Source organism: Chaetura pelagica, unplaced genomic scaffold (genome assembly GCF_000747805.2).
Source record: "Chaetura pelagica isolate M959 unplaced genomic scaffold, ChaPel_1.0 scaffold1454, whole genome shotgun sequence".
Taxonomy (NCBI): Eukaryota; Metazoa; Chordata; class Aves; order Apodiformes; family Apodidae; genus Chaetura; species Chaetura pelagica.
In genome coordinates, this window is record NW_009953178.1 from 44,560 (window position 1) to 66,747 (window position 22,188).

General features: G+C 49.4%; 1 protein-coding gene across 1 annotated transcript in view; it reads left to right on the plus strand.

Annotated features, from left to right (window-relative positions):
* Positions 1-22,188, plus strand: part of IQCA1 (IQ motif containing with AAA domain 1) — a gene marked incomplete at its 3' end in the record, with an annotated part of 35,451 nt that overhangs the window by 2,611 nt on the left and 10,652 nt on the right. Inside the window, exons 4-10 of the mRNA XM_009997312.1 lie at positions 315-386; positions 5,682-5,815; positions 16,948-17,032; positions 17,953-18,069; positions 19,445-19,520; positions 21,302-21,408; positions 21,586-21,690. Coding sequence (XP_009995614.1) covers positions 315-386; positions 5,682-5,815; positions 16,948-17,032; positions 17,953-18,069; positions 19,445-19,520; positions 21,302-21,408; positions 21,586-21,690 — 696 coding nt within the window. The remainder of the gene's footprint in view (positions 1-314; positions 387-5,681; positions 5,816-16,947; positions 17,033-17,952; positions 18,070-19,444; positions 19,521-21,301; positions 21,409-21,585; positions 21,691-22,188) is intronic.

The following is a 22,188-nucleotide window of genomic DNA, read 5'->3' on the forward strand; positions in this document are numbered from 1 at the left end:
AAGAGTGTCTTGAAAAGCTGAGGAAGGGAGGTCACTGCTACATTTCAGGAGGAGTCCTGGCACTGATTTCGGCAGTTCTCACTTTGAAGTCTAAATACTTGTAGAAACCCTGACAGTGTTGTGTCTAGAAGCAGGATTTGACATTGTTGTGTCTAGAAGCAGGATTAGACACAAACCTCAGGATTGGTGGTGTTGTTTTTGTTGTGTTGTTGTTGTGTTTTTTTTTTTAAATAGGCACCAACCTGTGAAAGAGCAATAATTTCAGTTGTATTTTGTGTCTTTCCCTCCTCTATGTGTGTTTTTTCCCTGCTCAGTTCTGGCGTGGGTATATCCAGCGTAAGAGAACAGACATCATGAGAGAAGAGGAGATGATATTCCTGGGGATGGTAAGTGGTGTTTCTTGAGGATATAAAATGCTACACTGTCTATTTTTTTTGTCATCTGGAAGAGGAGAAATTCATCTCAGAGCTTCTTCCCATTTTAAAAGGAGTCTCTGAGGAGCACGTAGCCAAACTGAGGTGACAGATGAGCACTGTCTGTGTGGGGGGAAGTGGATCCCTCTAAAGAGATAAACAAAGTTAATCTGGATTTATATTCCCCATGTGTGTTTCCCTTTCCCTTTCCATGTGGCATTCCCTTCCCTGCTCTCCAAAGGGCAGGCAGGCCTTGGCTCACCCTGCCAGATGGGCAGGGAGCTCCAGGGGTCAGGTCCCTTTGATCTAGGGTCACATGAGCCCCCCTAAAAAGTGTCAGCCCCCCTAAAAAATGACACACACCCCTCCCTCTATCTCCACGTGTAAATATGTTGGATGTGCTTTCCCAATTGCTGCACGACTGAGATAAATTAGAAGGCTCAACCATCCATTACATCCAAGCCCATCCCAAAGGAGACTTGGCTTTGGCTGCAGTGAATAGAGTTTTCTCTTTTGATTGGAGCTATTTTTAACATTTCCATCTTGCTTTCTTAGAACTTTTAGCTTTGCAAAAAAGGAGTTGAAATTCTGAAGAGTCATTTTTTTGGGGAAAAAAACCCAGCTACTTGTGTTGGCCAAAAATATCTGCAAAGCCCAAGAGTTTTTTCCACTCTTCTACTTAATTCAGCCTTGTTTTCTTTCCTGTCTGCTTTCCTGTCAAATTCCTGTGGCATTTGATGCTGTTTCATCTTCTGCCTGATGAGTGAGTAGATTTTTCTTGGCTCTAGAGTAAAGGCTCATCATTATTTATTATTATTATTATTTATTCAAGCCTAATTGCAGGAACAGCATGATTCCCTCAGCACCTGTTTTTTTCTAAATCCCTGATAAATCACCCCTCCCAATTGGATTTGGGAAGAGAAAAAAGCCTCTCTCAGAGCACATCTATCTTGATAACTGTATCCTGACCTGGTTCCTGCAGGCCAGCAGCTCCAGCATGACCACTGCAATCCATGTCCCAGCTGGTTGAGCCACCCAAACCACACTGATGGTGCAAAAAAACCACATTAAATTGGCTTTTAAACGTGCTGTCCAAAGAAAACCTGTATTTCCTGGCTCTGTTTGACTGTTACAGCCCAATTGTAAACACAATTAGTGGCACAAAACATGATTAGCTCACATGATATTTCCTTTTCACATGAAAGGATCCATGTCATCTTAAATAAACTGCTCTCCTCACCTCTCTCAGACATACCCTAATTTAGGCATGTTGTCTTGGATAATGCTTTTATTTATATATCTGAGAAAACAGGCTGCCAAACATTCCTCCTCCTTGGAATTCTTGATAAATATAATACATTTCATCTCCTCAGAACAAGAAAAAAACATCTAAATTAGCATTTCCCAGAATAGCCTGTGTAAACACCACAGGCTGGGTAAATATCAGATGGGATTTAACAACCTGAAATTGAAAATATTTCAGCAGCTCTTGGATAAGGTGAAAAGGGCTTTTGTTTCACTTGCCACCCAGGGAACGTTTAGGTGCCAGCACCAAGTTTCCCCATCTCAGCAGTGATAACTTCTCTCTCCTCTTTTCAGCAGGCTTTTTAAACCTGCTCATTCTTGAAATAAGATGCAAGAAACCTGCTAAAAAATGTGGCTGGAGACACAGAGCCCCAAACCCACCTGCCAATTTTAGCAGAAGTTTGACATTGTGCCCAAGGATAATAACTGAAAATCACCATCACCAACCTTAAATAAACTCACATGGGCAGGAACAGAAATGTTCTCTTCACTTTCTTTTTTTTCCTTATTAAGAAATGCTGCATGTCAACATTTATAGATCTAATATAAATCTACCAAGCAGCTACTTTCCCTGTTTTTCTAACAAGGGCTTTGTTTGAGTGCAAATTCATTTAATTGGCAAAGCCAGTGGAGTGAATCAAACAGTAGGGCAGATTTAATTAATACTGTGCTCAGTTGCTCCCTGTTTTTTTGTGCCCAGTTCAGGAATTCTGGCTCCTAATTGGTGTGGCCACACAATCTTCATAAGCCTTTTTAAAACTGGGAAGTGCAGGGAATCATGGAATGGTTTGGCTTGGAAGGGCCCTTCAAGACCATCTAGACCCAATTCCTTCCTTCCACTTTCCCAAAACCTCAGGAGTGGAGTCCCAGCACTTCCCATGAGTTGGAATCAAATTCCCCTTATTTAGAGAAATGGCCCTTTTGCCCTCTGAATTTCAGCAGGGATTTTTTATTTTTCCAAGCCCATCAAACCTTAGGGAAGCATCTGAAGTAAAGGGGCCATGGAGCCCTGTTTTTCCCTGAACTCAGGGTATCTCCAGGTTCTTCCCCAAGTTTGCAGCACCATCCACTGTGACCATGTCCTCTCCTGCTGGCAGGGGAGCCACACTACAAATGGGAGCTTCCTTGTCTAGTTCTGGGTCATTAACTGGGAGAAGCTTGTAAATAGAAGGAGGGTCATTCACATGGGAAGCCTTCGTTAAGATGCATTATTCTCCAGCCCATGTAGCAGCAAGTCCCCACTCTCCATCTCATCTCTGTAATTTGCTCCTCAATGAGCTGCTCCTGGGAGGGGCCAGGTCACAAGCAGGAATTTCACATGGTCAGAGACAGTTGTTCAAGAGAGAAAAATGCTTCTTCCCCCAGGGAAAAGCTTTTTATTAGTGTCTTGCTCCCTTTGGTTCAGCGGCAGGAGCATGAGAGTCTCTGAGGGAAGTGGTGATTATAAATAAATTGGCTTTTGTCTGAAGGTGCACATGGAGGGCTCTACAAGCAGCCCTGACCAGAGGAGATCTCTTCAGAGCTCCAGACCAAGCACGTGAGCTCCTGGAAAGTTGAATATTGGAAGGTCAAAGACTGGAGAGATTCCTTCTGGAGCTGAATCCCCCCTCTCACCCTCACCATCCATTTCACTGGACAAAGAGAAGCATCATTTTTGGGAGCAAGGGAAAGCAGTTTCTGTGACACAGTGACATCATCTGGGCATCTTGCTCAGTCTCTCCAGCACCTCCTGCAGCTGAAGTGTCTATTTTTAGGGCAAGTTGCTACCTCCTTTTTTTCCACTCTCAACTTGTCCATCTTTTTTTATTCCCTACCAACCAGCTCCTTTCTTTGATCACTTAACACCCTGGGATCAGTTCTTCCAGGCCAGGGAAGCAGTTTTGAAGCTTGTTTCTTGTTCTTTATATGTCTCCTGCCATGGCATCCTACCTTGCTGGCTCCTCTTCAACACCTCCACCTCCTGAGCTTTCCCTGCCATGGAGACAATCAACCCTTTCCCACCTATTTTAATTTAGAAAAATATTCATAATCAATAGGTGTAGAAGACAGGCAAAGGAGCAGATGCTCTCACCAGCTTTTCTCTCTCTGGTCTTCCCTTTGTGGGCACATTCTTGCCAGCTCAAACAGTTTTTACCTCCTCTGGCTCTGGGGAAAGATGCACTGAGAGGAAAAGGGGGGTGAGGAGGTCCCCAAAAGCTCCCCCAGGACCCAGAGGGGGAGGGTTCAGAGGTGGCCAAGAAGAGCCTCCTGTCACCACCTCTCCTTGCTCTAGTCACCCAGCACTTGGCTCTGGCTCTCAGCAGCCTCCTGGGCTGACTGACCTGGTTATTCTGAGACAATGAGCACCAGGAGGCTCTGGGGGAGGGAAGAGAACAGGGAGCTCTTTTCCACTCTTTAGGGAGCTGTCCTGGTTCACTGCAGGGTCAGGTGAGTGCCTGAGGGACCACACAGCCAGCAGGGAGGGGAGATTGAGGTGAGACAGGAGGAGGAAATTCTTCCCTGTGAGGGTGGTGGGACCCTGGAACAGGGAAGCTGTGGCTGCCCATCCCTGGCAGTGTTGAAGGGCAGGTTGGATGGGGCTTGGAGCAACCTGGGCTGGTGGGAGGTGTCCCTGCCCGTGCAGGGGGTTGGATCTAGATGATCTTTAAGGACCCTTCCCACGCAAACCAGGCTGGGATTCTATGAAAACACTGAAAACACTTCTCAGGAAACTGCAGCATCAGTGAAGGAGACATTTTGGGTCACCTATTCAAGCTTGTGTCCTCCTGAATGTTTTCTCAGCAGTGGCCTCGTGCAATTCCTTGTCACAGGGAGCTGCTCCTGCACTCATTTTGCTGCCACCAAAGTTCCTTGGCCCTCAGCAGTGCTTCTTAGAACCTGACCAGAGGGTGGAAAAAGACTCCAAATAAAGAATCTGGCCTAACCTTTGGTGGAAAGCTTCTGGTCTCTGCAGAAAACCTCTGGAATTAGGAATTAAGATCTATCACCAGGAGAACATGTCTGAGAATGAGTCTTGAGTGTCTGGGAAACACTTTGTCCTGGAATTGAGAAAAAAAACCCAAACAGCTAATGTAAAAGTTAATTCCGAAAAGATTCTTTTCCCTATGTTTTCAAGGTAGCAGTAGATGATTAAACTCTGGGAATATCTTAACTTTCTGAACCATCCCAAAGCAAAAAGGGGTTCCAGACCACCCACCCAGCTGCTGCTGCTCATGCCTCTGTCTTTGCATTCCAGAAAGACTTTCATTTCCCTCCCTCTAAGCACAGGTGAAAAATCAATCCCAGAGCAGAAATGCTTGTATTCCAAACTTCCCAGCCATCCTTGCCAAGGTTATCAACTCCTGGGAAACGTGGGGAGCTGGGAATTTTCTTACAGAGGTTGGGGGTTTGTTGTTTCTGTTGTTGTTGTTGTTGTTCCTCAAGGGAAGTTGATTTCCTCAAGGATTATGAGCAGCTGCAATAAAATGCCAGGAAGCCAAGCACTGCCCTGTAGAGCTTCAACACATTAAAAATAAAAACAAAACCAACACCCAAACAATGCTGGGTAATTAAAAAGGACCCAGTGGGAAGTCCAGACATTTGAAAAGTCAATTAAAAAATAAAAAATAAAAAAAAAAAAATAAAATCATCATCCCTGGCTCCCCTTTTGCCACAGGTCAAGGTGGGTTTGCACAGCAGCAGCTTTCTCACCAGTCTCCCTCAGCTCCCAGGCTGGGAGGGCTGTGCTGGGACCTTGCAGTGTGGTTAATTCATGCTGGGAACACTGGACAATAGAGCATTGTGTCACTCCTTGTGAGCACAGGGCTTGTTCCTGGCTCCCCACAAGTACATGGGGCTGAAGCTCAGACTCACACTCTACCTGTTGATGTTCATTTCCATTCCTACCTCTTCCTTTCTTGTCCTCCCCAGAGCCTGCCTCGTCCCCTCCAGGCAAGCAGTGCTCCACAGACACCTGCCACACAGGTAACTGCCCAGAAAGCTGAGGTCCAGAAGAGCCAGGAGAAGACCCTCACCAAGGAGAAGCTGAGAGAGAGGGAGAGGCTCAACATGAAGGAAGACCTGCAGGAGCAGATGGGCCAGTGCTTCATTGAGTGCAGGTGAGCAGGGAGAAGCTCTTCCCTCCTCCTGAGGGGTGGGAGCACCTTGAGCTCCAGCTCTGCCAGGAGGAGCACACTTAAAAACCCAGAAATGCTGACTTTTCCCCTGCTCTCTGGAGTCCTCAGATTTAAAAGAGAGAGCAGAGAGTCTTCCAGGAGGTCACAGCAGAACCACTTGCTGTAGCCAAGCACATCACTTCTGTGGTTTTCTCAGGAAGCTGCTTCTGCTGGAGAAGTTCTGAGGCTGAAAAACTGGGCCTGTAAAACCCAGGACTGAGGGACACAGGCTGGTTTTAGGGGAACAGGTGTTTTCTTTGCCCCATCCAGTGGGTTTGTGTGTAGCAGCCAGAAGCTCCAGGATTGAGCAGCAAGGTCTGAGCTGCTCTGCAAGGAAGCAAACCTACCAGTGGTTACTGGTTCTGGTGCAGGGCTCCAGTTTGGCCATCTCCTCAGTGCATCAGAGCTGCCTCCAGCTCTGGCTCCATGTTCTGGGGCCATCCTGCTCTGTTCATGCCCTGACTGTTTTTTTGGCAGCTCTAGGACAGGGTAGGGTTTGTTACAAAGAGAAAAAAGCAGCCATCAGAGCAGCACTGTCACAGCTCTGCCATGATCTGCTTCTCTTGCTTCTACTTCTGCCTCTTCTAGGCATTCAAGACTCTCAATATATATTAATCTATATTTAATCTCTCTTTCACCTCCTGTAGCAAGAACTGTTGGTTTTACAAACCTCAGTTATTACAGAGCACTTCCCTGTCCCCTAAATCAACCTGATTCCCAAGGACTGCTCTGCACGTTCCCATTTCCTGCCTCTCCCCACAACTCCCAGCATGTTCTGAGGTGAGGATCTTTATTTCCTTGGCTGAGTGTCACTCACCTCATAGTCATTCCCCAGCACAGCCCAGTGGTGTCCAATTCATTTGGCTCCAGAGCAGGAGGAGAAGGAGCTGAAACTGCCTATGAACCCAGGAACAGTGTTTCTGTAGGAGATTAATGGGGACAGTCCTGGCTGAGCCATAAACCTCTTGAAAGACAGTCAGGAGATATTATTCAAAGTCAAATCCTCTCCCTGGAGACACTGAACAGCAGAGGCAGCTGAGAGCCCAGCCAATCCAGAGAGAACTTTGGAGGAAGCTGCTTCTGCAGCTCCTCAGCCACTCAAGCAGGTCACCAGCTTCGAGATGACCCTCTAACCAGGCTTGTTGACAGAGTTTGCCATTTGCCATAACCCCTCAAACAGCCAGGCAGCTCAAGGGGGGAGCAAAGACTCCTCAGAAAACCTTTTTCCTCTCTGTGCTAACAAAAACAAGCCCCAATTCCCATATTTGATGGACAAGGCTTTGGAGGGGGAGCAATTAGCAGGTCCTGCTTTTCAGCACAGCTGCTATTGGGTTACAAAAGCAACGAGCACAGATTCCCTCTCTCCACTGGCAAGAACTGCTGGGAATATTTCCTGCTTCCTTTGCACCAGGTAACAGCTTCAAGTTCCTTCAAGGCCCAGGGCAGCTTCTGGTGAAGGAAAAATAAAAGCCAAATAAAAGCAAAACCTAAAGGAACAGATGAAATTAAAATGCTCCAGTGGCAGAGGAAGGGAAATATTGTTGGTATCACACGTTTTGCAGCCTTACCAACCATCCTGCTGTTTGTGCTGACTTCTCTGGAGTGATTCACATCAGGTTGCCTAGATTTCTCTTTGGCCAAAGAGAAAAGAAAGATCATTTGATACCAAATACCAACAGTTCCCAAATCCTGCACCTTCCTCAAAGCTGTCCTGAAAATGAATTAGGAGTATGGGGAGAAGAGGGATCCCCTTGTTGTGCAGGAAAATAACAGTGGTGTCTTTGTCTCAGGGAAGCCTCCTGTGACAGAAGTCATTAGGAAGGCTCAAGATGAGGTTTTAATTACCTGCAGAATCCCAGCTCTGCTCCCAGGTGCCCTCCAGCTGGAACAGACACTGCTATGAATTTCTGGGAGGGTTTTCTTTGCCCTGGGGGGCGTTTCAATCTGTGGCATCACCGACCTGCAAGCAGGGTTGTGGCAACTTGTATGGACCTTCTGTGTGGTTCACAGAGATCTGGGCGTTGCTTTTCCAGAGGAAAGAGGGGAAATGTGCTCTCAGGAGAGGTTTACACTTTGCTGATGGGCTTTGAGTCATCTCCCTGCTCTGCCTGCAAGAAAGAAGTGGCCAAGCTTCCCAGTGAGTGAGGGAGGAGGCTCCTTCTGAAGTTCCCTGCCCTTTCCTTATTCATTTACAACATTCCTGACAGCCAGCCCGTGCTTTGATGCAGAAAAGGAAAGAGAAAGGAGGAGGAAGTGATCCTGTCATCTTGCCCTTGTCCACCAAGCTGCTTGGAGGAGCTGGGTTTGCTGCCAAAATGCAGCAGGGGAGGGAGGAGGCAGGAGGAAGATGAATGGAGAGTGAGGTTTTGCACTGAAAGCCCAGCAAGGAGGGCCAGCATTCCTGCCTGGATCACATTTCCCTCTCTGCGCACACTGCTTGGGATGCAGGCAACGTGCCTGGAAGCTGCCAGGCCCTCCAAGCAGCACCTGGAGTCTTGCCAAGGGTCCCCCTGGGGGACAGATGCCAGTGCCAAGCATGGGGGGGAAACGGCTTCATCACCAGGTTGTGGGGCAGTGAGGATCCCAGTGACACATCCAAAAGCCTCACCAGCCCCCTTTCCACAAAATCCTCTGGAAAACACCTTCCTTTCTGCCCTGCCACCCCTGCAGGGGCATTTCTCCTGGAGGAACCTCCCAGAAAATGTCTCTGGTGATCAGGAGGAGCTGAATTCAATGTTGTCCTGCTCCCTGAATCCATCTCCTCCTCCCCCCTCAGATCTATTTTGTGCACAGTCTGAATTCTTCACTGCACAAACAGCAGCAGAAGCTCCTGAATCCCTATCTGCTGGATTGGGTTCTCCAAGACATGGGACTTTTTCCCTTAGGAGAGTGAAACCAGAGCTCCATGTGGTGGAGCTGGAGGGGGCTGCTGTGCTGAGGGTTGGCTGGTCACTACAACCCAGCCTGGTCCTTTCATGGGGAAAGGTGAAAATAAGAAAGGAAGCCCAGGAAAAGCTGAAAAAGTCTTAAAAAAAAAAAAAAAAAAAAGGAGAGAGAAAATCCCAGAGGAACACCAGAGCATGTAGCAGGAAGATCCTGGAAGCTGCTCAACTGCTGAGTTAAAGGCCAATCTGTGAGAAGTAAAACCCTGCCCTGGGGCTCCCAGATGACAAATGAACATAAGGAGGAGCTGTGAACATGACATGGGGGATGTCCAAGCCCTTCCTAGCAGGTTCTTCAGGATTGCAAGGAGTAGTTCTCCCTTGGTGGGGGAGTTTTGGCAGCCACCCTGAGGGCTGCAGGGAGCAAGGGGCTGGCAGGAGGAGCACCAGAGCAAACCTTCCCTTGGAGCAGGAGTAACAGGGCTGCTCAGAAACCAGAGGGTTGCTTCGGCAGGGTGGGGAGGAGTGGAGCCCACAGCTCTGCAGCCTGTTTTCCCATGGGATCAACTGTCCAGTTTTGACAGCCTTTTAGAAACCCAACCACAAGGAGAAACCTTCAGTCCTTCTTTCCCACCTTGTCCTCGTTGAAAAGTCTCAAATCCCTCTAATTCCAAGCTGTCAGTAAGTCCACCTGCTTTACTGAGCAGCTGTGGATTTCCAGGAGGCAGGGGGACACCTCTGGCAGCTTCTGGGCAGTGGCAGGAGTTGCCTTCTTTGGGAAAACTGATGAGAGGGCTGATGTGGATGGAGGTGGCTTCAGATATTCCTGATGCTTGGTGAGACCTTGGGGAAGATTCCCACTTCCATGCAGGATTGCCACCTCAGCAGGGTGATGAAAAACATATGCCAAGGACCCTGAGGCTTCCTTTTGCTCCACATAATTCAGGAATAAAAAAGAAGATCATACAGTTCCAACCCCCCTGCATGGGCAGGGACACCTCCCACCAGCCCAGGTTGCTCCAAGCCCCATCCAACCTGCCCTTGGACACCTCCAGGGATGGGGTTTCCACATGGAAGTCACCCCCAGACACCCTCCAGGAGTCTAAGCCTGCTAGAAATATTCATTATATGTCTGGAATCAGCAAATACATCTTGTAGGTAAATTGGTTCATTTTCCTAAAGGACGTTTACTGATCTAGAGTAACATTTGGGAATTAAAAGTCTGGAAATGCTGTGTGTTATGGGCATAAACCAACCAAAAACCCCTCCCTGGTATTTTCAAGGACACTCCTCAGAGAGCAGATTGATTTGTTAGCATCACCCAAACATCAGTGACATTCCAGGACTCCCATTCTAATGAAGCTCTCCATGTTTTCCAGGCTGGATCAGGCTTTTTCTGGCTGAGCCAAGTGCCCTGCTCAGTGGACAGGGGAGGCTGCAGTTCCCCCAGCCCTGCACCCCCTTCATTCCTTCCTCAAACTGAGTCCTGAAGCAGCAGTCAAGGTTTCTGAAGGCAGGGACAGACAACTTGGGGGAATTGATAAACTGGGGCCTGTTTTTTTTTCCCCTCAGAGCTGGTGTGTGTGCCTGTCACCCAGCTGGATTCCCACTGGGATGGGCCCAGAGGGGTCTGCTCTGCCCTCTGATCTGTTCTGGGTTTGACCAGCACAGTCCTGATCACTCAAAGAGGAGGAAGGGGGTGAATCCCAAGGGGAAGACTCAGAGACCCAGCCCAGCTATTTTTTTCCCTCTGTCTTCTCCAGCAAGTTAATACAGAGCAGGTGGAAGAACCAGTTTCCCCATGTCCAGCAGCAAAGGGACTGAAGATGTGCTGGGATCCAGGAGGAAGGAACAAGAGGGAACAAAAAACCAGGAGTCCCACTGGGGGGAGAAGGATGGAGAGACCCTGAAGAGCCAGCAGCTGGCAGGGGTGTTGGAGGGATATTCTGGAAAGAGAAAGACTCAGGAAGAGCTTAGAGGTGAAGAGGATAAAAAGGAGGCACAGAGCTCCCAAGCTACAGGAGGAGCTCTTTGGAGAAGGCAGAGGGGTAGAAAGGACATTTTCAGCCTTGGCTTGGAAAGAAGAAAAGAGACAAGGAGGTTGGGGGGGAAAAAACGTGGCACCCCAGGGCAAAGGAGGGGCAGGAACAGTCACAAGGAGCTGAGGAGGCACCAGCAGAAGAGGGATAAAAGGAAAACAAAACCAATTGGAGGAACAGGAACAGTTAGAACCAAGGCCTAGGTAAACTGCCCAATGCAGATTTAACCCTGAACTTGCTCCAGCCCAACCCTCTGCCTGGACTGACTCTCATCTTAACTCTGCAAAGGTTGGAAAAGAGAATTTCTGTAGGAGTTTGCCTGAAACCTGAGTCTCCCCCACTCCTTCCAGAGCCAGTGTGTGCCAGTTTTACTGGGCAGATCAGACTCCATCAGACCTGTATCCAGGTCAGAGTTCCAGGGCTTTAAAGTCCTACTGCCTGGGCCGGTACAGGAGCAAAATCCAATTCTGCAGAGTAATTGACTTGAAAACCCAACTCTCAGCATCCCAAACCAGCAGAGTCTTGCCTGCTGTATCAGGCAGAAGATCTTGGCACAGAACCTGCCCTCCAATCTGTTCCCATTCCCCCTCTCTCTCCCTCCTTGAAGTATCTTCCTGACTGCAGGAATCCCGGGGTGCTTGGGGAAGGAATTGGACTCTCCTTTTTTACCCCATCACACACCAGGCTGGAGGCTCCTGCCTCCAGTGTGTGGTTTTGCACTGGATCCAGCAGCCCATCTGGAAGCTGCTGGGTTTAGAGCATGGCTGGAAGTCCAAGGCTGCAGCCCCAGGAGCTGCAGGAGCCCTCCCAGTGTTCCAAGGGAGCAAATTCCACAGCTCTGCCAGCTTCCCTCTTGCATCCATGTGCTTCCCATCATTGGCTCAGCATTCCCAGCTGCTCCTGGGGGGTGTGTCATGCTCTGCCCACCCAGGACGTGGGCTCTAAATCATCCTACTGAGCTATTTGGTTGTTACCACTTCAAATCCAGCTCCTGGTCCTCAAGATCTCCATTTTTTCCCCCTGGTTTCACCCCCCAGGGTTGATCCCAACACGGAGCCAGTTGGGGTGAGCAAACCCAAGCCCTACCACTGCTTTGCTGCCTGAAATGGCCTTAGATTCCTGATGGAATAATCCGTGGAAACGCTCCTGGAGACCAGAGGGGGGCAGGTCTGGGGAAGGGAGCAGGGCTGGGAGCATCAACTGGAGCAGAGCAGCAGGTTTGGGGCAGCTCAGGAACAAACCACCTGCCCTTGGCAGCCCCTCCTTCCCAAGGAAGTTTGTCTTCCCCACCAGACTTGGGAGATGTCCTGGTCTGAGCCAGGATGAAGCCAGTTTTCCTGGGTCAAACCAGGACAAAAATACCTCAGGGACCTTTCTCAGTCAGTGGCAGAAAAAGATGCAGCACGTGGAGAACCAGTTGGGAGGGCAGAATCCTGGGAAAGCACAGGGGATTTTTCCAGGAGGTGCAGGGCAGCATTTCCCAGCCCTCCCCAAACCCTTCAGGTGGAAGTGACAGCAAAACAATCCCAGGCTTCCATTCCCAGTTCCCATCCTCCTTTCCCTTTGGTTTCACCTTGACCTCCCAGCAGGCAACTGGTTGCTTCAGCTCCTCCTCCACCAACCCAGTAAGGCCCTGTGCTCCCTTGCACTCCAGATCAGAGATGTGCTGGAGGGCAGGTTGTTTCTCCAGGCTTGGCCCTGCTGCAAACTCTGAGCCTTTCTTCTCCTCTTTGCAGGAATTGATGTGTTCATTACAGAGTTGCTGGAGTTGGGAGGGACCTCTAGAGACCATCCAGCCCAGCTCTCCCACTGCAGCAGGATCCCCTGGAGCACGTCCCCCAGGGCTGCATCCAGGAGGGGTTTGGAACATCTCCAGGGAAGGAGACTCCCCAACCCCCCTGGGCAGCCTGTCCCAGGGCTCCATCACCCTCCCTGTGAAGAAGTTTTGCCTCATATTTCAGTGGCACTTCCCATGTTCCAGTCTGTGCCCATTGCCCCTCCTTCTGTCCCTGGGCACTGCTGAGCAGAGTCTGGCTCCATCCTCCCTGCACCCACCCTCACATACTTACATGCATGAATAAGGTCTCCCCTCAACCTTCTCTTCTCCAGGCTGAACAGCCCCAGCTGTCCCAGCCTTTCCTCATCAGGGAGATGCTCCAACCCCACTGTCATCTTTGTTACCCTCCCCTGGACTCTCTCCAGCAGTTCCCTGTCTCTCTTGAACTGGGGAGCCCAGAACTGGTCCCAGTTCTCCAGATGTGGCCCCCCCAGGGCAGAGCAGAGGGGGAGAATGACCTCCCTCCACCTCCTGGCCACACTCTTCCTCATGCCCCCCAGGATTCCATTTACCCTCTTGGTGACAAGGGCATTTTGTTGGCTCATGGATCATTTACTCCCTCCCAGGACTCCCAGATCCTTCTCAGAACTGCTTCCCAGCAGATCCACCCTTAACCTATACTGGTGCTTGGGGTTCTTCCTCGCCAAGTGCAGGACCCTACACTTGCCCTTGTTGAACCTCATGAGGTTCCTCTCTGCCCAGCTCTCCAGCCTGTCCAGGTGATGCTGAAGGACAGCACAGCCCTCGGGAGCATCACCACCCCCCCCAGTTTGGTGTCACCAGTGAACACCACTGGTTACTGGCCTCCAACTTGACCCTGCTCCATTGTTCACCACCCTCTTGAGTTCTGTCACACACCAGCTCTCCAGCCACCTCACTGCCCACTCATCAAGCCCTCTTCTCCTGAGCTTCCTAACAAGAATGTTACAGGAGACAGCATCAAAAGCCTTGCTGAAGTCAAGGTAGATACCACCCACTATCAGTAATGAATGAAGGCAATTCATGAGGAACTCTGATTCCTTCTGGCTGCCTCTGCAGGGAAGCTGGGAGCTTCTCCTCTGGCCTCCAGCAGTCTGGCTGCAAACTGCCCGTAATTGCTGCACTCTCTTCAGCTGAAGTACCAAGCCCAGGGAAACCGTGCCAGTTGGGGTGGGAAGTTGGGATGGTGAGCTGACCCAAAGGTGAAGAAGTCAAGGGGAATTTCACCTGGTGTTTGACCTGGCTTTTGTCACCTTGACCTGGCTCCACAGGTCAAGACAGAAGGAAGCACAAGCAGAGGAGAGTGTGATGAGAGCTGCACACTCCACAGCACTCACTGCTCCAGCAGCCAAGTCCCTGGGCTCTGAGGGACATTTTTCCTCCAGAGGGAAGATCCCTGAACCCACAGGATCATGTTCCTCAAAAGGCTGGAGCCCCTCAATGCTGGGAATGAGCCTGGGGACACTTTGAGGGCCCCTTTAGGGGCAGCCCCTCCAGCAAAGTGGGGCTTCACCACCCCCCCCGACACAGGATGCTCCTGGAATAGAATAAATACATTTGGAAAAGACCTCCAGGATCATCGAGCCCAACTGCTCATCCCTTTTCCTTAGGGACACACAAAATCCAGTCCCAGAACATTTGGTGAGGGTTGATACTGGCAAGTTGGTGTTGCAGTTTGTCCATATTGTCCATATTTTCTCTATTTTAAGCCAGTATTTTAACTATGAAACCAATTTTTTTTGTTCAAGAGTCCTGGCAGAGAAAGCTCTAATTACTAACTACTAATGCACTAATTAAAAGACCAGGAGGACCCTTGGTGAGGTGAAATCACTGGCTGGCAAGGCAGGAGAGAGCATTTCAGTGTAAGAAGTCCAGAAGCTGAAGGCCACTGCCCCTGTTCAGCCAGAGATCTGCCCTTCCTGGCCCAGAACATGTAATGAAACCAGCAGAGAGAATCACCACCTTCCCCACCAAGGTCTGTCCTCTCCAACAACTGCTCCCAACTGCTGCTTGTCTTGGAAGATCACCCCAGATCTAAGGCAGGCACTGGGCACCCCAAAAACCAGCTCTGGTTTCTAAATACAGGTGGTTACTGCAAGAGGAGATGCCACCTTTCCCTCCACACCCTCCCCACTCCTTCCTCCATGGGAATCTTTCTTCCTGGGTCTCTTGATCTTCAGACTTTTAAAGCTGAGGTTTTTATCCAGAAGGATCAAGTTCCTAATCCTCCCAACCCTGGGAGGGATCAGGACCTCAGATAAAACCCAAGTTGTAACATCCCTGTGCCCACAAAGCCATGAGAGGTGACAAAGAGCCTGTGGAAACTGAGCTTCCCTTCCAACTCATCCCTATATTTGCCTGCCTTGTTTTTTCTGGAAGTCATTTCCAAAAGAGCCCAAGCAAGCAGACCCACACCAAGGGGATGAAATGCTCCAACAGAGGCACCTAAAATAAACTAACCCAGCTCTGGGACACTCATGGCAGCTGGGATTGCAGAAACAAGCAAGAACTCCAGAAATAAAATGGGGTTTGATTTCTTTAAATGCTCCCCCCACCTCTCTTTGTGTTCCCTGTCTTCCCAGAACCCTCTGCTGGGCCCTTGCTTGGAGCCCACAGCCTTTTTTTTTCTCCACACATCCTTTCTTACCCTGAAAAAGAGTTAAACCCTTTTTTTTCTTTCCCCTTTCCCCTCCACAGAACCATTTTTTATTTCTCCTGACAAGGCCTTTTGTGCAATTAGCTGGAGAAGTCAGGGCCAAAAAAAGAGAGGGAGAGAAAGAATAACAGATGTAAAACAGAGGAGGCAGTGACTTGTTGAGTCTATTACCAGGCAAAATGTTGAAATCAATGGGATCTTCTCATAAATCAACAATTTAGCCTCAACTACAACCACCCCTGAGCAAGGAGGAGAAGTGGGGCTGCCCCTGCCAGGAGGAAGAGAAGGGGGGAGGCAGCAGCTGGGGCAGGATGAGGCTCATCCCTCAGACAAGGGGCTCATTCTGCAGCCCTCAGGGCTTGGCAGAGCCTGCCAGGTTGGTGGGACCCCTCCCAGCTCTGGGGGGGATGTTCAGGAACCCTTGGAACCCCAGAGATCTCTGTGCCTTGTGTGCCAGGACACAAAGAGCCCAGAACAGCCCCACTCTGCCCCACCACTGCAGCCCCCAGGGTTGGCAGCCCAGGCCACCAGACACCCATTCTGATCCCATGAGGGCTGATGGCTCTAGGTGAGGTTTGGAAGGAGGGGGTGACAGGGAACTAGAAGATGGAGCTGGAGGAACAGCTCAGGATTCTCAGCAGGTGCTTCTCTTTGCTAAGGAGGGGGAGATGGTGTCTTTTCCCTCCTCCCTCTTGCTCTTCCCACTTGAGCTGCTTTGACTCAGATTTTGGGACCCTGTTCAGCACAGGGAGGTGGTTTTTTCTCTCCAGCTCTTTCCTTCTGGGCAGGAATTCCCTGCCTTCCAGGACAGTCATGGATTTCAGCCCCATTTCTGAAGTTCCCTTCTCCCTCAGCAGTGTCCTCTGAGCACAGGAACACTGAACATTCCCCATTTATTGGCTCTGCTCCCTAGGATCTTTTCCCAGCTGTCAACTCAACACAAGCAAGGCACCCAAAGACAGAGGCAGGAGGAGCTCATCCACCAGAACCCTCCTCAGCTCCTTGAGTGGCCCCTGAAGCTCTGGAGGCTTCCTTGGGGCTTTGTTTTACAAGCTGGAGGTTTCTTCCTCACCCAGCCCTCTTTTGACCAGGAGCTGAAGCTTCTTGCCTTCTCTTCTCCCTATCAACACGGTTGACAGCACAAGTTGTGCCCACACAAGGATTTCCACCACCAAGGCTGCCAAAAATGAGTGGAGAAGGAAAACTGGAGATGTAAAGTGGACTTTGGAGCAGGGAGACCAACAGCTGTGTTTTGTCCCTGCAGACTGGGAGGCCAATCTGCTCAGAGTTCACTTCTCAAGAGGAGTTTCACCTGAATGGAATGTTCCCCATCCTCTTGGAAAGGATTTTTCTGGAGGGTCAGGAGTTGCTCTGGCACAGAAAACCTGCCTCATGCTGCCCAGCAGAGGGAAAGTCTTACTGGGACAATCCAAAAAGCTGCAAAAGTGAAGAGAAGGAAAAACATCCTTGTCAGAAGAAAGGTTCTAATTCTTATTTAAAGCTCTTTAGCTCTTCTTGAGGGGGCTGGAAGGACCATGTCTTAGCCAGGAAATCTTATTGCCCCCTCAGCAGCTTCCCACACCCCCTGGAAATTGTGAAGGAAATTGAGAAGTTGGAGATCAACTCAAAAAGGATGGATTCTCACTCCTTTCCCCCCCTCCCCCTTGTTGTTTCTCCCACAGGCACATCTTGGGCAGGTTTCCTGACTACCCCACTGAAAAGGCAGGAGGTTCCCTGGCTCTTTTTTCTCAAAAGACTCCAGAGCAGGTATTGTCCTTCCTCTGCTGCTGGGACTGGGGCAGGAACCCTCACTAAACATGTCCCTTCAGTGAGATCATTTGTCACAGCCCCTAGGACTGGCTGATTATCTCTCCCTCTGATCAACTAACTGGGTGAGCCAAAGAGAAAGTGATTAAAGGGGGTGGTGATGGGCACTGGGAGCCAGTCCCACCCTCCCCAGTCATCCCAGGGACAGGAGAACCAGGAAACCCTGCCCACAGGAGCAGGATTTGGCCCCTGAGTGACCCAGGTGTGGTGGCTGAACTGCCAGAACCTCTGTGGTCCTTCCTCACCTTCCTGGGCTTCCTGCTTTCTCTTGGCATCAAAAGAAAAAGGGAAATCAGAAGCCTAGAGAGGTTGTTTCACTCCCTAAAAATCCCCCCCAGGCAACTGGGTTTGTTTCACCCTGGGCAACATGGTCAGATCCTGGTCCTGGTGAAGTTAATGGGGGTTTTGACCTTGGCTTTTGAGGAGACAAAGACTCCACTTCTTGGCTGTGTTAGTTTCTCTGGGTGAGGTGGTTGCTCCCAGGTTGAACTGGATGGAAAACCAGGCATGAGGGGGGTTGAAAAATCATTTTACAGGAGATGTGGGGGGGGATAAAATATAACCCAGGGCTGCATGATGATACATCCCATGTTTCTTCCTCCTTTGCCAACTCTGCCCTTCCCTGGCTCTGCCATGGAGCTGCACAAGCTGCTCCCAGGACATTTTACAAATACCTTCCAAAAAAATGATGGGCCAGGCCACAGCTGAAGGGGTTGGTTTCATTTTCTCCTCTTCCCCTGGTGCTGCCAGTGTTCCTGGTTTCCCCAGGACTGGGAAGATAAGAGATGAAAAAAATAACCACGTGCCTGAGACCCAGGAAAATCTTAGCCCAGCTCTTCACCTTCTGCCTCTTCCTCCAGGTGGCTGCAGAACTGGCTGCCAAGGAGGAGATGGCTCAGAACAAAGACAAAGCAGCCAAGGACAAAATGAAGGACAAAACCCCCCCAAAATCTGGGAAGAAAGGAAAACCTCCTGAGGTAAAGACACTGAGTTGATGAAAACTTAGCCCAAAGTCCATCTGATGCAGTTAATTGACATTAGAGAGGTCACAAGGCCAGATATGTCATTTTGACTGCAAGTTAATATAAGGAGGGTAGATACTCAGACAGTTCAATAGTGTTTTCAACCAGTTGGGGACATTCAGACCAAGCTGGTTTTGGAATAACCATCCAGAGCTTCAGAACTTGGTGGTGCCCTCATCTCTTCAGCCACCACGAGTCCTGTCAGGGCAAATCATGAGCCCTTTTTTCAGGTTCAAGCAAAGGGAACATTCTTTCCAAGGTTGTGACACTGAGAGGGGGACATAAAAGAATCTCTTAGAGCAGCCCAGAAGCCTTTGGGGAAGTTCTGCCAGTTATTTTAAGACATGTGGGCTGTAAGGCCCAGGGATGGAGGCAGAACCAACCCTGGTCCTCACCTCAGCTCTGAAAGGAAACAGGAGCTGAAGCCCAGAAGGAAAGGCCAGTTTTCTGACCAGCCTGATAATAATCTTTAAAAAGGCATATTTGATATCAAAAGCCTTTCATTTTCTTTTCCCTGTGAGGTGCTGGTTTCATTTCCCCTTGCACACCTAAGGAGGGGGAAAAAATAACAACTTCAGCACCTTCTAATCCCTTTTTTGGACAGAAAAATGTTGGGAGAATGTAAAAGGATTCCAGAAGCAGCTTCATCTGCTCCAAATTAATGTGCTGAAAATTAATGGCTCGTTTTTAGGCTGCTCTGGGGTGGGGTTTTGAGCCTTTTTTTAAAAAAAGAAAGTTAGCAATTATCAGCATTTCATCTGAAAACATCATGGTTGAATCATTTTGCTCAGGACGTTCACGGGAGCATCTGCCAAAGCTCCAAGGGGGACCCTCCAAGTGCCCCCCTCCCTGCCAAGTATTAAGGAATCATTTTGAATAACTGGGAATTCAAGCTCCAGGGGTCAAATCCTCAACCCTGAGGCTTTGTCAAAATGGTTCCTGAGGAAACCTGAAGAAGGTCCCATGGTTTCCTGACCAGTTTGTCTATCAGAAGATGGGATTCCAGAGGCATTAAACTGTCTCAGGAACCATTGGTGGGAGAACTTCAAAAAGCCTTTGATGAAGCTGAACCAAAACCATTTGGCTTTGCAAGACACACCCAGATCATTATTTTCTTCTCTGATTACAGATTAAAATGAGGTTCTGACCTCTTGGAATTACCCACAGGTCAGGAATTCCTTCCTAGTCATTTACTTGATGGAGCAAGTTCCCCAGATGAACCCCAAGTCTTGACCCAAGCCCATGCAAACCCCCACCCTTTGGTCCTTGCCAAGTTGCTCCTTATTAACAGGCTGGTTTTTCTTTTCACATCCTCCCCACCCTGATGTAGGAAGAGGAGGAAGGCTGGAGAATGGCTCCCAGTAATTTCCTTTCCATCCTGGAGGAAGGAAACAGCCAATACAAAGGTTAGTGGGGGAAGTGAACAATTCCAGCTGGAATGTCCACGTTCAGCTGGTTCAGAGTGGCCTTGCTAGCAGGTCAAGCTGGGCAGCTGCCCAAGAGATGGGACATGACAGGGAGGAGATCAAGTGCTGCTTGGGAAGGGAGGATCTCCTACATTTCTCCAGCCCTTGGGCTGGGTGAGGATGGAAATGATGCAAGGAGCCTATGAGCTCCAAGTCAGCAGCCTGGTTGGACTCCAGAGCTCAGACAGGTTGAAGCCCTTGGGTGAGCAAGGGGCTTGATGGAAGCTGCCAGAGTGTGTTGGGGTTTTTTTGGCTGTTGCATGCTGCATTCTCTTTTCTGCTCCCCACTCTGCAGAGGTGAAGTTCCTCACCTGAAAAACCTCCTGAATTCTGCTGACAAAGGCACCAAGCACCAAGTTGTGCTCCTGGTTTGGGCTGCCTGGAGGGACAACGTGGGTGAAAACCCCTCTCCTTCAGGTGTCAGGGCTCACCTCTGGCTCTAACCTCAACACAGGGCCCTTCCACTGCTTCCCAGTTCAATATTAGTATTTCTTCCCAGAATAAAACCACCAGAGAGGTCAGTTTGATGGGAATAGAGGCTCCCTGGTTTCACAGCTACCACAGTGGTTGTTCAGATGAATTATTCATCATGATTTGACATCTCATCTGGCCACGGTACTTTTTTTTTTCCTAGAATCAAATCTAATGAAGTTTCTTCAATTTTAAATTTGAGCCTTTCATTTAATTAGAATTGTTTTTAATTAACAAAAGAAGAGGCTTGAGTTGGATCTTTCCACACTGAGGACTTGATTCTTGGGTGGAAATAATTCAGTTATTGTCACCATTTGCACAGAGGCTCAAATTTATTTGTGTGCAAACCTTGGAAACATTGTTGGAGTGAAGAATCTGGATTGGGAAACGTTTCCACCAGATGCCAAGACCCTCAGGAGTGTGTCTGAAGTTCACCTAAAGGAGGAGTGACCAGACACACACTTTTAGTTCTGTCTTTTGAGCCCTGAGGCATCAAAACCAGCCCCAAGCTGAGCAGGGACTGTTTTAGAAGAGGTGATATAAATGGTCCAAGCACACCCAGAGGGGCTAAAATAACCCCCAGAGCTGCCTGGAATACAATACCAGGCTCTTTTCAGCAGGCAGTGAAAATATAACATCTTTAGCCTCCTGACCTGCCTTTTAAAATAACCTGGGAGACATTTTGTCAGTCTAGAAAAGAACCACCCAGCATCCCAGAGCCTCTAAAATTAGGGAGCTAAACCTGGTGCCTGAGCCAGCCCTCAGAGAATTAGTTTGCCTGCATTAACAACCCCCTAATCAGCTTTAAAAAAAATGGCAACAAACAGTTCTGGAAAGAAAAGAACAATGGAAAACCTGCAGGATTATCTGGGTTTTCTGATCCCCAGATCCAAAAAAAAAATCTATGAAAAGATAAATACCTTTAAAAACCCCCACTCTCCATCTCCAGTGCTGGAATTCACAAGCCACCCTGCTCTGCACACACCTGGACTCTCAGCCCCTGGGGGGGGGGTGTGGAAATTTCAGCCAGGATTCTGTTTCCCAGGGGATGAGATTCAAGAGTTCACCTCAAGATCTACAGATCCCAGCACAAACAGGTTCTGAACTGGGTTCCTGGAGCCTCCAGCTCCTCATGGAATCAAAGCTACCTCCTCTTTTTTTTTCCTCCAGAAGCAGCTGGAGAAACTGATGCCTTCTGTGACATGTTTTTCTGGGGTTTTTTTCCTCTTTTTCCTCCTTTTGGGTCTCAGCCTTTTGGCAGAAGAGAGACCAGGAGTGGGATTTCCTCCAGGATCATGACCCAGAGCTGATCAAGGAGGTGAAAGAGGAAGATGTGGAAGAAGAGCTGAGATTGCAGGTGGGTTGAAGAGGACACTGATAATATGTCTGTGTATCTCTGGAGCTGCAAGAACTGACCCTGGCTTGGACCTGGGCTCCTTCCAGAGTCACTCCTCTCTCTTCTTGGTTGGCTGAGGGGTGGGGGCAGAGCAGGAGGCTTAAGAAGAACAACATCCAACTGTGTGTGTCTGGCCAGGTTGGGGAGCTGATGCGGCAGAAGCTGGAGGACCTCAGGCTGGCTGTGGATGGAGAGAAGAGGGACAAACCCAAAAAAGGAAGGAAGGGTGCCAAGAGCAGCAAGGTGAGAAGGTTCAGGGTGACCAGCAGCTTGGTGCCCATACCCAGTGCTCACAGGACACCAAGGAATTCAGGGCTCTGAGTGCTAGGGAGTTGCCAACTCCTGGCTCTGTTCCTTCTCAATCAGGCCTGGTTCCTGTGTTTCCAGAAGAAAAATCCCTTTGGATGTGTCTGTTGTCCATCCTAGGGGTCAGGCAGACATTGCTGAGTGATTTTACTGCTGCTGCTGATAAAACCAAGTTTATTTCATCCTATAAATCAGGCTGAAGACACATTATTTTGAGATGTGTCCCCCAGGTACCTCCTGTCCCACCACTGCCCTGGGCAGTCCCACAGCTGGTGCTTCCCTGCATCCCCCTGCAAGCCCCAGTCATGAACACACCTCCAGGCTCACAGACCCACAGGGCAAAATCCCTCATTCCATGTTGTTCCTCATTCCACAGAATCCCAGAATTGTTAAGGTTGGAAGGGACCTTCAAGATCACCCAGTTCCAACCCCCCT